The 17,612-nt window shown below is 39.7% G+C and overlaps 1 protein-coding gene across 2 annotated transcripts in view; it reads right to left on the bottom strand.

Moving 5' to 3' along the window:
- UBE4A (ubiquitination factor E4A) overlaps positions 1 to 17,612 on the bottom strand; it is a 34,467-nt gene that overhangs the window by 16,245 nt on the left and 610 nt on the right. The window contains exons 2-12 of one of the 2 annotated variants that reach the window (XM_012524366.3): positions 14,411 to 14,575; positions 13,217 to 13,378; positions 7,341 to 7,514; positions 6,622 to 6,734; positions 5,898 to 6,050; positions 5,230 to 5,389; positions 4,702 to 4,904; positions 4,281 to 4,472; positions 3,242 to 3,575; positions 1,966 to 2,086; positions 66 to 370 (exon numbers count right to left, since the gene is read on the bottom strand). In XM_012524366.3, coding sequence (XP_012379820.2) covers positions 66 to 370; positions 1,966 to 2,086; positions 3,242 to 3,575; positions 4,281 to 4,472; positions 4,702 to 4,904; positions 5,230 to 5,389; positions 5,898 to 6,050; positions 6,622 to 6,734; positions 7,341 to 7,514; positions 13,217 to 13,337 — 1,876 coding nt within the window. In that variant the 5' untranslated portion in view covers positions 13,338 to 13,378; positions 14,411 to 14,575. The remainder of the gene's footprint in view (positions 1 to 65; positions 371 to 1,965; positions 2,087 to 3,241; positions 3,576 to 4,280; positions 4,473 to 4,701; positions 4,905 to 5,229; positions 5,390 to 5,897; positions 6,051 to 6,621; positions 6,735 to 7,340; positions 7,515 to 13,216; positions 13,379 to 14,410; positions 14,576 to 17,612) is intronic. The other variant, XM_004456318.5, reaches the window with a different exon arrangement.

Raw genomic sequence — 17,612 nt, 5'->3', positions numbered from 1 at the left:
CCACAGTGACCCAGTTAAACTTAGATGTCTATAAATAGGAAGTTCCCAAGAGAAAGCCAGCTTACCTGGCACATAAGCCAAAGAGCTGTAGCCATCTGGCAAAGGAAAAGTTAGTTCCATTGGCTGTGAGCCTTCATTGCCTATGGCCAGCTGGACCAGTAGAACAGCCATGGACACCTGCAAATTTAGGCAGTTTTGTAGCATCTGTGGCTCGGTCATGGCAGTCTTGGTGGAAAGATAGATGGTCATCAGTCGTTCAAACTGTTCACGGAGATTGTCAGCAGCAGGGCTAGAACTTTGCTGAGCATCCCGCCAGGCAACCTGCAGCCGGTGCAGATTTTGGTTGATTTTTACCATCTGATCATGCAACCTGCCCCCAGGAAAGCAGAAGAGATTGGTTCAGGGAGGATCATAAAGGGTCCATCTACAAATCCTCATTTATTTATTCTAGAATTCTCTTTTAGGATGTAAGCAGTTGTTTTGCTATGACACAAAGGTACTCACAAAAGTTACTGCCAGGACAGAGGCAAGAGACATAGTACCAGGAAATTGTTATCAAGTATTCAACATAATTGATGCTAATAACAAATAGCAGCCTTCATTTGAAATACACCATCCAAAGAGGAGCCTGGTTGAGCACTGTGTAGAATGAACTGTTATTATGTAGTATTCTACATAATAAATAGGCAAAGTATAGGATGTCAGCAGGATAGTTTTACACAACACAAGTGCTAATGATTATACTCTGATGAGGTTATATGAATAGTCTTTCCAGGGTTAAGAGAACTAAGCTGGTGAAAAAGGACCACATATAAACTAGTAACCACTCAGGATGCAGCTTCTAGTTCTCTGTGGATCAGTATAAAATTAAATTACTCTTCATAGAGGATAGGCCTAACGTTCTCTAATAAAAGAAAACCCCAAATTCAATGTTACAGAGAACTACTTCTATGTGTACGGTCCAAAATCATTTCCTTTGGCTGGCAGATAATGTTTAGGGCTAGTCAATATGAGGAAACTAGGGGACATTCATCTCTGTGTTTGAATCTAAGAGACTGAACAAGTTAGGCATATGCTGAATTTTTATCTATTGTATCATTTGAAACGTCAGTGACAGAAAAACTCTTTAACAAGAAATGTTACTCTTTGGAGAAAAGAGATTTTGTTTTTCAAAAATATTTCTGGAAAAGACACAATTTCATTATTTTCATTTTTCCAGAAATCTGTTGATGGAGAGATTTGGGAAAGGCTCTGTGCTAACTTAAGCATCCTGAAAAAGCATGAAAATTTGCTATCCCTAATATTCCTTTCTATATCCTGTTTTAGACTATCACTGTGACTAAATTACTGTTTTTGTTCCTTATTTACTTGTAGTCACAATCAACTAAATCAGGGAAAGATAATTATAGAATGCTATATGGCTAACCAGAACCATTTTTGGAGGTCATATACTCTAGGTTCTCAAATCTTCAAACTTCTATTAAATAGAATCCTCTTTATCTTAGATACATAGATCTTCTGTGGTCCTATTTATCCCATCTGAACCCCTTACTGACATTTCCTTAATGTTGCCAATTTTGCTTCTACATTGTAGAATAGAACTTGGTCTTTCCTCCTCAGGAGTAGTATTAAGTAATGAAAATTCAAAAGCAGAAAGTGAAATGTAAAATGCAAACAATTTTACTTCCCCAGTTGGCAAGAGGAAGACAGTGATTTAAAATTTGCAAATATAGAGAAAAACACTAGTGTGTCTTTAATTTCAAAAACTTAACAGGTCAAAAATTGAAAAAAAGTTATCTAAAAAAAGCCAATTCGTATCAATACAAATAAATGTACACAATGTTCATTTCCTACTAGAGTCTACCACGAGCCTTTACAATAATAAAATGAGATCTCTAAGACTCACTTTCAACTTATTATCAACACAAATAAATAGGTCTTTCCAATCGACATCAGAGGAGTTACCTGTGAAATCCCAAGTACAAAGTATACTCTGTCAGGACAAGATTCTCTGTTACAAGGTTGTAGTTCTGTGGAAAGTTCGGCTCCTGCACAGCTGGGATCAAACAGGTTTCTTTGTCCAAACCTCAAAGAAGTTAAAAGCAACACTGAGTGGTTGGACAACTACCATGAACATCTATCTTGATCACTAGTCTGCCTTTACTTTAGCTCCAACTTTCATACTACTACCAGTGCTATCTCTTAAAAAAAAAAAAAAACTTATCACTTGTTTCAAAAGATCTTTTAGTTTCTGTCTACAGAAATACAGTTAAATCTGACCATGAAATTACCAAAAATTAAAAGGAATGCTAATACCATAGATTCTTCCAAGTGAAAACAGATTATTTGTCTCTATTCTGTGCTTCTTTGTATTTAAAATTATTTACTTATGAATGTGTATTACTTTATTTTTCTTAGGTGGTACTGGGAATTGAACCCGGGACCTCGTATGTGGGAAGTAGGTGCTCAACCACTAAGCTACATCCACAAAGTGACAGCCATGTGTCACTTTTAAGTAGAATTAGAGTCTTAACACTGGAAGGAAATATACAAAGAGTAGTTCAATTTGAGTAGTGGGATTATGAGCAATTTTTATTTTCTTTTTTGTATTTCTCTGTATTGCTCAAATTTTCTCCAGTCTGGCCCCAACCTTCTTCCTTCTCAGCCTCATTTCCTGCTACTTCCCACACCCTTTCCTCCTCCTCCCACTTGCTCTACCCACATGGAGCTTCTCACTATTACTTAGTCAAGCTTTCCATAGCATTGTACCTTTATATTTGTTATTCCCTCAGTTGGGGCCTCTCTTGCTTTTCTGCCCGGTAAAATCCAACTCATCTTTTAAGACTCTGCTATAAAGACTTCCATAACCCCCAACTCCCACAGAATTGATTATTCACTTCCTACTCTGTGCTCCCACAGCTTAGCCCTACACTGTATTATGATCTTCTACTAATATATCTGCCTTCTTCTGAAGCTTTTGAGTTCAAAAAGGCCAGGGACTGTGCTTTAATCATTTTTTAAAAGAATGAATGAATGAATACCCATGGCTGTCAAATCTAGAAAGAAGGTCTCACTAAAGCATATCTAAAAGGTACCAGTTCGTCTTTTCTTAAAACTCAAAATAGCTCTTCTCTCTGCCTCATCTTTGTGAAAAAGAATAAGGGATTGAATGCCTTGGCTCTCTCTCTCCCTCACACACAAACACTCACACACAATTTTGAGAAGCCTAGTTCTCCCCTACCTCTCATGTGTACATTTTTTATTTTTCGTTCTTCATCGTTCAACTCCTTCAGGGCACAGTAAGTAGGATTAAAGGTGAGGAGCCGAGAGGATCTGGGTTTGCAAAATGGCTGGCATAACTTCAGGAGAGCAGCACCCAGATTCAGAAAGAAGGCATCCGAGGCATACATTTGGAAGAAGATTTCTGGCATCTGATTGGCCCAAATCTTGGTGCGGCCTGCATTTGCATGCAAACAGTTTCCAAGCCAGGACAAGATACAGTGTTTGGTTTCTGGAGAGAGCTGGAGTAAGTTCTTCAGCATCTGGTAGATCTTTTCATGGAACTGAGCCATGAACTGTTTAACCAGAAAAAAACAACCACAGAACATTCCAGTTTCACAGTCCTATTTTTCACTCCCAAACCTTAGCAACTGGCGGTTTCAAAAAATATGCTAATCCTAATCCTTCCTCTCACTCTTTCTGGGCCTCAACCCCCAGTTCTGAATAAAATAACTCATATATGTATATATATATACACACACACACACACTTATGAAAGATTTCCTAATGAGATGCCAAAATGCACATTGAGAGCAGGGGTCAGTAAACTTTTTCTGCAAAGGGCCAGATAATAAATATTTTTGGTTTTGCAGGCCATACGGTCTCTGTAGCAACTACTCAAATTTACTGTTGTAACATGAAATCAATCCATAAATACATATGCAAATGGGCATGGCTGTAGTTTGCCAACCCTCGCTTTAGAGAGGTGTTGATTAAATGGTGAAATGGGAGGTTTAAACTAGGCCACATTCAGCTATTTCCTGCCTCATGTTGGCCTGACCTCTACTTATGATTTATGCTAAGAAGTCCAAACAGCAGGATATAGGTCTTAGCATATTCTTTAAGAAAAGGCAGTTTTTAACCCTGATTATGGTAGAAAGCCAACCAGATCAACTTGCTTTCCCAGAGAGGCTCAAGCAGCTGTATCTGCATCTGCTTCCTGAAGAAACTCTACTTAATCTAAGATCAGGGGGCTGGTATATCCTGATAAATAGTTCCACCTGATGGATGTTGGACTCCTGTACTTTGATCTCTTGGGGACTGGAGCGAGATGGATTCAGGAAGTAGCCATGACTTTCCACCACACCCGGAGTCTTTAACAAGCAGGAGATATTCAGAATTACTCCCAGCAAGGTCTTCTGGTACATCTGCCCATTGCTAGGGTCCTTAGGCTGAATGTATTCTACAAAAACCTGTAGGAGAAGACAAGTCCTACTTATTCTTCTATTGGGTGAGATATCAAAGATAATGGGGTGAGAGAGCTTCAAAGAGTGAAGTCTATACAACATTCAATAAATAAATCTTTCTCATTCTATAGGTAATATTTACATTAGGATAGATACCTAAAATCACCCTCAGTATAGGAAGCAAGAAGTATCAAATCACCAGCTCAACTGAATATAGAACACTGTTCAGACCTACCTTTGCTATATCCTTTTGCTTAGTGAAATACAGAAGAATATCTAGATATGCATACAACAGGATCTGGCAGAGCTCTAAATCTTTTATCCGGCCCAATAAAATATCAAACACTGGAATCATGACTTCTGGAAATGTTCGAACTTCCTCATCTGCTGTCAATGCTTCAATGACTTCTTCCAGGAACTCTGTAACATCTTCAAAATCTAAGAGAAGACAAAAAAGAAAGAAAGGAGACCAAAGGAATTTTTACATGCCTTTACACATTGGCTCTTTACTCTTCCAATACATTCAATAATTCTACATGAAATTCCAATTTTCTAATCCCAATTAGTAGGTCTATCGTCTAATCTGAAATAATACTTAGCTTTCTACCTTAACTGGTATTCAATCCCAAAGGTCAAGGTGTGAACTCTCTTCCTTAATTTATACTGGAACCATAATGGCTCTGAAATTTTCTAATGCAATTGGAGGAATTTTATGTTTGGAAATCAAAATGGAGATGCTCACAGATCTTGCTTATGTACTCACGGGCTCCTTGGATGGCTTCCAACATCAAATCTACCAGTTGTTCATGGATGTTTTGGTCAACATAGATCTCTGGAGTGAGGAGAACTGTTCGGGTATTAGACACAGTGAGGTTCCTGCACTGCACTGCAAAGGGTAGCAGGTTCTCTGGAACTTTGGTAATCTGGAAACAGCATGAAGAAGAGAGGGAAGAGTCGTTTAGCTCTATGATCTGCAACAAGGGTGGACGCAGCACAGAATGGAAGAAACGCTGTGTCCCAAAACAATATTGCTCTCCTGTGGATATTTGAAAATTCATGAGATTAATTCATTGGCTTAAGGAATCCCCTGTTAAAAGTTCCAATCCTGGAAGTGGTCATACTTAGCCTATCTATATTTACATCTCAGTGGAAATGAGTTTATTAGATCTTTTCCTAAGAATGTGCTTTGTTAAGGGTTTGTAGAGAGAATAGGAGACACTGGTTAACCAGAGTAAGAAGCAGATCATAAGTCACAGAAAGGGGGGACTAAAGCTTTAGGAGACAAACTAGCAATATTTTTAATATCCAGTTCCAGATATACTATGATGGATATAAAATTAATGTAAAAGACATTGACCCAACTCTCTGGTTTACACATTAAATTCATACTGAAGTGGATAATACATAACTCAATGGGGATTATTTCTTTACCTCCTCCTTGGCTCTTTGGAAGCAAGAGTAAAGATAATAAAAAATGTGCCTCTCCCCTGCATCTCGATCAGCAGAGAGATTCAACGTTGTAGAAGAAGTCATGTTAATCAAATGGTTGCCCGGATCCTGAAGTAATAAGCGAGTGAAAAGGGCCTGTTAAGGAAAACCAACAAAGAAAAAATGAAATCATTGCAAAGTTAATCTCAAAATATCAAGATATAAAGAGTAATTTTGACAAAGATGACCTCTAGGTAGGAAGTATTGTGAAAGTCACACATGTGGTTATAGAATGAAGGGGAAAAAAGGACCCAGTGTTTTATTATTTCAGGAAGTGTCTCTGCCTGTGGAACATTAGAAAATAATTATAGACATAAAGTTATCTTAAATCAAGTCTTAAAGGTCTAATAAGCCCTTAGCACACAGTAGACATTAAAAGAATATTCGTTGAATGGAATTGAACATCTGCGATTAAACTTGTAAGTGGAGTCTACTATTCTATATGATTGCTGACCTCATCTAGATTTATATATTTCATTGGGTCTTATAGGATGGGTAGACTTGGACATGTGGCCATGGTAGGTGAGAAGTCTTCCAAAAAAGGAACACCAGAGTATAAGAGATGGAGGTAAGCAGGTGAGAGATGGAGGTTTGAGAAAAGTGAGCAGAATTCAGCTGCATGGTCAATTTTTGCAGAGGGCACATGATAGGGACATAAAAATGGTACCTGCTCAATGTTGTTCATATCAAGCCAGTCTTGATCATCCAGGTCTACTGCCATTTCTTCCAAATATACACAACGGCTGGGGATGCCATTTCCACTTTTCAGGCTCGGGTCACCTGGAAAATGGTTTTTAATCTGCTATGTTAAGGATATTGCTTCTGTCTAATTCCTAAACTGATCTTGATAGCATTTGTCTTGAACTCCAAGTCCTCAGGTAATATCAGAATGATCCCTGTATACAAAGCGGTATCTGTAGAGATTTACTTTCTTCCCCAGTCACAGAGCATGGGCTTTGTTATAAGCCTAATAACATGATGTTTACAGAGCAAATCACAGTGATAAGACAACAGCATTAACTTTGGGGTTTAACTACCGAGGGGAATATAGGAAAAGCGCTGTCTGACTCCTCTAGGGGCTTCCATGTGAATGTTTAGATCACCTTTGGGAAGAAAATGTGTTTGGCTATTATTCCCATTTCCCTTCTAAGGTAGTAAAAGCAGGCAGTTATATGGCCCAGTCAGAAACAAAATGGAAATGAAAATTAGAACTGTACCTAAATATTGTTTTTAGGTCATACCAAAAGTTTCCCTGCAATGTAAACCCTGTGTTTCAGGTAATACTACAAATATAATTATTAAAAACAATAGGTTACTGAGAGCAAGTCCCTATTCAGGTAGAAGGGATAGAGTAATGAATAGACTGGCTAAAAGTCTATAACTCACTGTTGTCCAGAGTAATGAGGAAGATCCTTTGGATCATGTGATTGATGTTGAGTTGCTCACATATTTCCTGCTGTGAACGGAATGAGCGGCTAATCTCAGCCACAGAGTAATCAAATTCATCCAGGCTTTCTGACACACTATTATCTGAGTCATCTGGGCTAGCTGGAACTTCATCTGCAAGAAAATAAAGGCTGTTAAACACTATACCTCTCTCTTTAAACAAAGAAATACATATATTACCAAATTTGATAAATGTGAACAAGAGGAGGACAATTTGGGATGTAAAACAAGTTAATCACTTAATTAGTGAACCTGTCAAGGCAGGCAAGTACAGGATTCTGAAAACCCTGGGCTATAAATAAATACTACTACATTTTACAAAGCAAAAATTTTATTTCTACTCACAATTATAAGCCACACTGACAAAAATAACAACATTACCTTCCCGACAGCATCCTAGTAAACTAAAAATTACCTAATAGGTCAAAATATTTTTAATTATTTTCACCATATGGCTTTCCCCCCTGATTTTAAGAGAAATATTTGTTGTAATAATTCTGAATGGTACAAGAAAATGTAATATACAAAGACTGGCAAATCAATTCTCTACAACCACTTTACCAAGTGTCCCACATTTTTTCCCCTATTCCTGTGCTAATGTTTATCACTGATTTAAGGTTTTTTTTTTTCTTTTTAATGTATAGTATAAACTATACACATTGCTTTTTAAAAGTATTTATTTCTCCTCTCCGACCCCATTGTCTGCTATGTCCATTCGCTGTGCATTCTTCTGTGTCTGCTTGCCTTCTCCACAGGTGCCACCAGGAAGTAATCCTGGGACCTTCCAGAGTAGGACAGGCACTCAATCTCAAGCACCACCTCAGCTCCCTAGTCTCCTGCATCTCTTATTGTCTCTCCTCTGTGTCTCTTTTCATTGTGTTATCTTGCTGCACCAGCTCTCCACTCAGGCCACATTGCTGTACAGGCCAGCACTCAGCGTGGGCCAGCTCTCCACTTGGGTTAGCTTGACTTTACCAGGAGGTCCCGGGAATTGAACCCTGGACCTCCCATACGGTAGACAGGCATCTAATCACTGAGCCACATCCACTTTCCAATACATACTGCTTTTCAGCATACTTTTTTTTTTAAAAGGCTGTATTAGGGGAAGCTTTTTTTTTTTAAAGATTTATTTTTATTAATTTCTCTTCCCTCCCCCCCACCCCAGTTGTCTGTTCTCTGTGTCTATTTGCTGTGTCTTGTTTCTTTGTCCACTTCTGTTGTTGTCAGTGGCACGGGAATCTGTGTTTCTTATTGTTGCATCATCTTGTTGTGTCAGCTCTCCGTGTAGGTGGCGCCATTCCTAGGCAGGCTGCACTTTCTTTTGCGCTGGGTGGCTCTCCTTATGGGGTACACTCCTTGCGCGTGGGGCTCCCCTATGCAGGGGACACCCCTGCATGGCAGGGCACTCCTTGTACACATCAGCGCTGCGCATGAGCCAGCTCCACACGGGTCAAGGAGACCCGGGGTTTGAACCGCGGACCTCCCATGTGGTAGACGGACGCCCTAACCACTGGGCCAAGTCCGTTTCCCTCAGCTTACTTTTTAAACTTAATCAGTATGAACATCTTCCCTGTGAGGTCATTTATAGTCCTACCATATTCTGTTCAACAGCTTCACTGTATTAAAATTGTACGGATGTGCTGTGATTTACATAGCTACTTATCAAATGATGAACACTTGGATTATTTCCAATTTTTCACAATTTCAAACATACAGCACTGAAAATAACTCTTTTTGTGCAGTTTATGAGTGTTTCTGTAGGATAAATTCATAGAAGCAGAACTGCTGGGTCTAAGACCTTGAACATTTAAAAGTTAACATAGGGGGAAACGGACTTTGGCCCAGTGGTTAGGGCGTCCGTCTACCATATGGGAGGTCCGCGGTTCAAACCCCGGGCCTCCTTGACCCGTGTGGAGCTGACCATGCGCAGCGCTGATGCGCGCAAGGAGTGCCCTGCCACGCAAGGGTGTCCCCCGCGTGGGGGAGCCCCACGCGCAAGGAGTGCGCCCGTGAGGAGAGCCGCCCAGCGTGAAAAGAAAGAGCAGCCTGCCCAGGAATGGCGCCGCCCACACTTCCCGTGCCGCTGACGACAACAGAAGCGGACAAAGAAACAAGACGCAGCAAATAGACACCAAGAACAGACAACCAGGGGAGGGGGTGGAATTAAATAAATAAATAAATCTTAAAAAAAAAAAAAAAAGTTAACATAGGGAAGCAGACTTGGCCCAGTGGTTAGAGCATCCGTCTACCACATGGGAGGCCCGCGGTTCAAATCCTGCGCCTCCTTGACCTGTAAGCAGCTGGCCCACGCGCAGCGCTGATGCGCACAAGCAATGCTGTGCCATGCAGGGGTGCCCCCCGTGTAGGGAGCCCCACGCGCAAGGAGTGCGCCCCGTAAGGAGCCGCCCAGCGCGAAAGAAAGTGCAGCCTGCCCAGGAATGGTGCCACGCACACAGAGAGCTGACACAAGATGATGCAACAACAACAAAAAAACACAGATTCCCGTGCTGCTGACAACAGAAGCAGACAAAGAAGAACACACAGCAAATGGACACAGAGAACAGACAACTGGGGTGGGGGGTTGGGGGGTTGGGGGGTTGGGGGGTGGAGGGGAGGGGGGGAGGGGGGAAGAGGGGAAAAAAAATTAACATATACTACCAAATTACCCTTAGAAAGACTGCTCTAATTTACATGCCCACCAACAATATGTGAGAGTGCCCATTTTAAACTTTACAAATTTCATAGGTGAAAAACTTGTTTTAATTGTCTTTTCCCTAATTATTAATGAGATTGGATTTCTTAATCATTTGATATGTAAATTGCTTGTTGATCTTTTGATTTTTTATTTCTTTCTCTGGTTAGTTTTTTTGACTGAAGCCCTTTAATTTTTTATAAAGCAACTTAAAGGAATGCTTCTCAGGGAATGGATGTGGCTCAAACGGTAAAGCTCCTGCCTCCCATATGGGAGGTCCCGGGTTTGGTTCCTGGTGCCTCCTAAAAAAAACAAAAATGAACAACAAGCAAAACAAATGAGAACATGAACTCAGGGAAGCTGATGTGGCTTAGTGGTTGAGAACCAGCTTTACACATACAAGGTAGGTCCTGTGTTTAACCCCCCACCCTAGGTACCTTCAAAAAAAAATAAAAAGAGTGCTTCTCAGAATGGCACTCAAGCTGACTGACTATAAAAGTGTTATTCACTAAAAGCAGGAAGTGGATTTGGCTCAACGGATAGAGCGTCTGCCTACATGAGAGGTTCAGGGTTCAAACCCAGGGCCCCCTGACCCGTGTGGTGAGCTGGCCCACGCGCAGTGCCGATAAGCACAAGGAATGCCATGCCATGCAGGAGTGTCCCCCATGTGGGAACCCCACATGCAAGGAGTGTGCCCCTGCAAGGAGAGGCGCCCCACATGAAAAAAGCATAGCCTGCCCAGGAGCAGCGCCGCACACACGGAGAGCTGACACAGCAAGAGGACGCAACAAAAAGAGACATAGATTCCCGGTGCCACTGAAAAGAATGCAAGTGGTCACAGAAGAACACACAGTGAATGGACACAGAGAGCAGACAATGGACACAGAGAGCAGACAATGGACACAGAGAGCAGACAATGGCGGGGGGTGGGGAGGGGAGAGAAAAAAAATCTTAAAAAAAAATTCACTATGGGAAACGGACTTTGGCCCAGTGGTTAGGGCGTCCGTCTACCACATGGGAGGCCCGCGGTTCAAGCCCTGGGCCTCCTTGACCCGCGTGGAGCTGGCCCATGCGCAGTGCTGATGTGCGCAAGGAGTGCAGTGCCACACAGGGGTGTCCCCCGCGTAGGGGAGCCCCACGCGCAAGGAGTGCACCCATAAGGAAAGCCGCCCAGCGCGAAGGAGGGAGCAGCCTGCCGAGGAATGGCGCCGCCCACACTTCCCGTGCCGCTGATGACAACAGAAGCGGACAAAGAAACAAGACGCAGCAAAAAGACACAGAAAACAGACAACCGGTGGAGGGGAGGGGAATTAAATAAATAAAAATAAATCTTTAAAAAAAAAAAAAAAAAAAAAAATTCACTAAAAGCCACATATGAGTCTATATCTGCTTTTCTCTACTGACTTAAAGGTTACTTTGAAAGTCCAGACAAAACTCTCAGAAGAGTGCCTCTCAGTGTACTGAGTTCAGTAAAAGTGCAGCTCAATACAGGAGGACAAAAGTTTTGGCAGAATACTAGCTGCTGGTGGAAAACGGGTTAGGATCTGGTAGCATGATAAACCCAGAATAAGCAAACTAACATAAGGTGCCAAAATAGTAACAGAAAGGCATGTGCCCAATTTGTTCCCACTGCTTGGTGTCTGCAACACTCTCAACTCTAGCCAGCCTTATGTCTGTTGACAGCAGTCAAAAGGGTGTTCTGTCACTTTGTTCCTATACTATTATGGTCTCTGAACTCCAAGAGTGATAGGAGCTAAGAAACTGGTTGGTGAAATTTCTCTCAACCACATACCAATAAATTATACTTTCCCATTTCATTGTTTTTCTTATTCCTTACTCTCCTACAATCTCCTAATTCAGGGTTTTATATTCTCAGTCTCAATCACAGAAATCTGGGAGAGATTTCAGAGACAGAGTTGCTTCTTTCAATCGTGTTAAAAAGTCACCACCTCATGTATTTATCCCTTGTTTCCTCATCAGCCTATGACTCATGTGTCTGTCTATTTCTTTTTCTTTGATTCTACTCTGAGAGCAAAGACACAACTCAGATATGCATTCGAACATTTTTTAAAAATAAAATAAAGGGAAAGTGTTAATATTTCCCCTTTTCTCAAAAGAAAACCATCATTCCTTTTGGAGGGAGGAGAACAATTTCTGTTTTGAAAGACCATGAATTTAAAAAAAGAATTAAAATAAATTAATAAAATGGGGGGGGGGAGGGAGATAAGCTGTGAATACCCTCGGAAGACTAAGATAAACATTTGAGAATTAGAATTATCCTAATTCTTGGGGTGGGGGGGTGGGGTTGAATGGGACCTCACATATATATTTTTAATGTAATATTATTACAAAGTCAATAAAAAATAAAAAAATAAAAAAAAAATAAAAAATAAAAAAATAAAAAAAAAAGAATTATCCTAATTCTTCTAGTCATACATGTCTCCTGATGGAAGGAAAATGAACTTGATCTTAAATTTAGTCCCAGATTGGGAAAGTCATTTTCCTGATTACTGAGGTATTGTTCTCATTTTTTTTTTTTCTCCACATTATGGCTAAGGATCAATTTTTTCTCAGAAGTCTATCCTAACAGCAATAAGCTATAAAAGATACCCATCAGTAAAATGGAAGAAGTATTTCAGTTGAGGGACCTATGAAGTTTAGAAATGTGTTTAGGAACAAATCTTTGTCCATAGGCCCCAAAGCTTTTATAATTCTTCTTTTCATACATCTGTTTTCCATAGATGCATGTGACTTGTTTTCTGTATCTAAACCTCCAAGCTCAGTTTCCTATGTTAAAAAGCAGACTTACTCAAGCAGCTTTTACTAGGTAATTTTTTTTTTTTAAATAAAGCAGCATGGCAGCTTTGGGACCATGTATGGCATCTGTTACTATGGAACCACCTGTTATTCTGTTTCTTTTTATAGAGGGGGAGGGGAGGGAAAGAGAAGACCCAAAATACAAACAAACAAAAAATCAATTTATACCCTAAACAAACAAACAAACGAAAAACAACTCTGGCCTTAAATATGAATTTCAATTGTAATTAAGGAACCAAAGAACATTTAATTTGGGAAGACCCCATTCTCGGTCATCTCATCTGCTGCTATTGGCTCCTCCACTTACCAGATTGCTGCTTCAGCTGCTCTTTTTGGATTGCTGCAAACTGCTTGGCATCAGCTAGGGAGCCAAAAAGAGCAGCAAAGGGGTTACTTGAGATGTTGTTGTTATTCTCCTGGTCTGTCATTTCACTTTACAGTATACTCCATCCAGACCTAGGGGGAGGGGCTGTAGAAAGGACAGGTATTAGACCCAGAAAGGTAGGTAACACAACAGTTGTAACATACCTACCATTGTTTCTTTTCCCATTTCTTGAAAACAATATTTTTTCCAATCCTTGTTCCAAGATTCAAGTCATTTTTGGCAAAATGTTTACAAACCTACCCAACGGACAACATAGCCTGATTTGGGGGCAGCTAAACCTAAAAAGCCTAAAAAATGTTCAGCCAGAATGTATTTTATCTGTTGACATATCTTTCTACTTGTTATATACTTAAAAATAAAAACCCAAAAACAAAACAAAACAAGATAAAAAAGACAACTCATAGAGTCATAATCTAGAATACATGTTACTAGGGGCCTGTGTGGGGGTAGGAAATGGGGAATTCATACTTAAATTGTACAGAGTTTCTATTTGGGTTGTTGTAAAATGTTACTGATTGATGATGGTGACGGTAGCTCAACATTGTGAATGCAATTAACTCCACTGAATTATATTGAAATGTGGTTAAAAGGTGAAATGTTAGGTTGTATATGTGTTACAAAAATAAAAATATTTTTAAGAGAAAAAATATATATAGGTTAAATAGAAATACTTATTGAAGCCAAAGAGAATTTATTAATACTACTAATAGTAACAACAATGTAGCACTTGAAAATAATAAAACAAGAACAACTGAATTCCCATAAATATGGCCAACCAGTTTTCCTTCACCATGGGGAGAACAAAAGGATACCTACTCAATAGAGCTGCAAATTCCTCAGCTATATATAAACTAAATTTAAATGTTTTGTAGGACTTAGAAAGGCAAATTAGGACAGGAAACAGATTGGCTTTATGTTGTGGATTTTTAATAAATATTAAACAATCTATCTCCACCTCTAGGTTTAAAACTACTGACATTTCTCTACTAAAAAGTAAATGGTCTTTGCTCAATTCTATCTACCTTCTACTGCTTATCTGATTTTTATACAACACTGAGGAAACATTCAGATTTCAACTGTCAGGTACAATACACGTGATTAGAAGTGGACATACACCTTAAAGGTATTTTGTGCCGTGACTGAACTGCCTTTGCACTCTTCTGATTTGCACTCTTCAATCAAGCCTCAAGTGGACACAGTGGCACAATGGGATGAACAGAGCTCCCTGAAAGGCTTTCTCCATTTTCTGAAACTTTAAGATCACAGCATAGAAATACAACCCTGAAAATGGTAGAAGAGACAATGAGTATAAATATTCTGTTTACAAGAATGAGGAACTGCTACAAGGGCAGAGGCCTTAGGAAGAGTGGGGGTGGGGGTAATAAGAAGGGAAAAAAGATCATTTGGCCTACCTTAAGTTTAGTGAGGTAAACCATCTTTACAGAATCATATTAATAAATGCTAGTATAAGTAGGAAAAGTTAGCTTTATTTATTTGAGGAAGATCATAATATTTCTTGACAGTTCTGAGTTATCTCCACCAATTGCTTCATGCTCCTCTAAGAGCTAACGGCTAATTAGGTGTAATAACTTAGGCAGTCTAGTCTCCTCTCAGCATGGTGTAGGGCTTTATTGCTTCAAGGAATTGGACTGTTAAATGTTATTCTATGTATTTTATTTTTTGCTATATATATTTGATTTAAGCTTTAAAATGCAAAAAAATATACATTTATTTAGTGTTGGAATCAACAGTAATCTTTGGGAGGACTTTCCCCCATTCAGTTACTGCATAAGCTTAATTATTACCCATTGCTTATGCAGAGACCCCAAGAGTTGTTGCACTGTTAACTGACCATTACCCTGCCTCCATCCTAATGTACCTTGAAGTCCAGAGGAATGCAAAAAGTGTGGCATGCTCTTGTTGTTTTCTGTCTACAAAACATTATCCTCCTTTTTCACATGACATCTCACATTTTTCCTTTAGGGGTCACCCTGCCTTTAGTCTATTATTCATTAGCTCCAGGAATGGGTATATGACTCTGGCCTGGCCAAAATGAGCACAGCATCCTCTGGCTGAAGTGACTGATTCATGAGTGGACACAAGACCCTAGCAATGTCTGTGTGAACCAGAGAATATCAGCTCTAGGCCTTTGATCGAATGTACAGAAAAAGGAACTCTTCTTCTGCTTGAGTTGCTAGGCTGGTAAGATATAAACCTAAAGTTGCCATCTTTCTACCATCTGAAGCAAGTCTGACTTAAAACTAAATTCCCCAATATTTCATAAGCCAGTTTGAATGTTTTCTTTTTTTTCTCTTTTACACAACTGAAAAGTTCATACTAACACAAAGGAGATGCATCATCTGCATCACCTATGCAGAAAGAAGTAAAGTGAAAGCCAGAAATACAGAACATATGGCACAGAAAGGCTCTTAAGACCAGCAAGAGGATTTATCATCATAAATATTTCTTCCTTCTCAATACTATACTACTACATTATATAAAAAAGCTAGCTTTCAGGAAGTGGACGTGGTTCAACTGATAGAGCATCCTTCTACCATATGGAGGGTCCAGGGTTCGATCCCCAGGGCCTCCTGTCCTTTGTGGTAAGCTGGCCCATGTGCAGTGGGGTGTCCCATGTGGAAGGAGTGTGTCCTGCAAGGAGAGCTGCCCGACATGAAAAAAGTGCAGCCTGCCCAGGAGTGGTATCGCACACACAGAGAGCTGACGTAGCAAGATGATGCAACAAAAGAGACGCAGTTTCCCAGTGCCTCGTGATAATGCAAGCAGATGCAGAAGAACACACAGCAGATGGACACAGAGAGCAGACAATGGGGGAAGGGGAGAAATAAATAAATAAAATAAATCTTTAAATTAAAAAAAGCTAGCTTTCTATTACATTTTACCTATATTTTATTATAACTTATAAATTTCTACATTGTATTCCAATGCAGATCTTTTACTTTACTCTTTTGAGTTATAGGTTCATACCTGATTATTCTTTCTATTCTTCTGTGTCAGGCTTTGAATATCAAAATCACAAAATCCTAGATATGAATAACTCAACATTACATGCAATTTTACTCTTGACTTCCTTGAATCAATAGCAGTATCTAAGATCCTACTTCAGGTTAAGGGTTTTACTATTTGTCTTGGGTTCCAGAGGAAAGCCAAGCTACAGGGCCAGCCCCTGTGCCTCTTTAGTGTTTCAGCATGTGTAGAATAAGAGAAAGGAAACAAATCTATTGTCTGTGAAAAACAAAAAAGATTTTCGCCTATCTCACCAAACCAATCTTTCTCAAATCTCTGCACAACTATATCCACAGGAAAAGGGCTAATATTGTGTAGACATTTATAGAAAAGTTTTACAGGAAACAACAAGACTGATCACTTGGTGTGAACCTTTGTGGAAATGCCAGTTTAGTTATGTTCAGTGGTCTTATAAAGTCAAATGAGAGTACCTGAATATCACTCACCCCATAAAAAGGGTCTGATAAAAAAATTAAACCCTGATTTTTTGGTTTTAATATACAACACAGTTGCTTGGGAATTATAATCTCCTATTTTCAAATGTCAGAGATACAGCACCTTAGAAGTTTCTGGATTTGATTCTCTTTGAATATGTCCTCCTTGAAAACAAGTTTCTCTTATATATCCACTGCAAGAGTCTACCATTTAAGCTGTTTCCTTCTAGCTCTACAAAATCTGCCCATGAGTCAACCTTTTGTTTATAAAAAATACTACTAATCCCTTAAGAGTCATTATCAGCCCTTAAAGGGCTGAGCACACAAATATTCTACCTTCAGACTTTGTTTTGTTTCACCCAATAATCCTTTCAGGCCATCCTAATGTGGCCACAGAGCCTTTCAATACATCCGCAAGCTAGAAGGGTCTTACTGAGTCAAAAAGCAGATAACATTTATTTATTTTTAGGAGGTACGAGGGATTGACCCCAGGACCTCATACAAGGGAAGGAGGGCTCATCCACTTAAGTTACCTCTGCTTCCCAGCATTTTTTTCTTGAGTTCCATTTTATCTCAGGTGGGCTTCCAAGGGGCACTGAAACAGTCCTTGACAGTGAGACTAAACACATCCTTGCTCTGGGAGCTAAAAATTAATCCCAAAGGGAAGATCCAGGAAAACTTAAGTTTCTGAGCTTTGATTACTCAATTTTGGAAATGTCTTCTAAAAATAACTGTTGAGAGCTCATGAAGCAGAATGCCAGGAGTTTTGGGTGCAAACAGATGACTAGCCTTAAGAAATATCAACACCTTGCCATATGTATCAATGACTTCATTACTCTGCTTCTCGCATTTAATTT

This window comes from Dasypus novemcinctus, chromosome 27 (assembly GCF_030445035.2).
Source record: "Dasypus novemcinctus isolate mDasNov1 chromosome 27, mDasNov1.1.hap2, whole genome shotgun sequence".
NCBI classification, from domain to species: Eukaryota; Metazoa; Chordata; class Mammalia; order Cingulata; family Dasypodidae; genus Dasypus; species Dasypus novemcinctus.
This window is presented reverse-complemented; position numbering and strand designations above follow the sequence as displayed.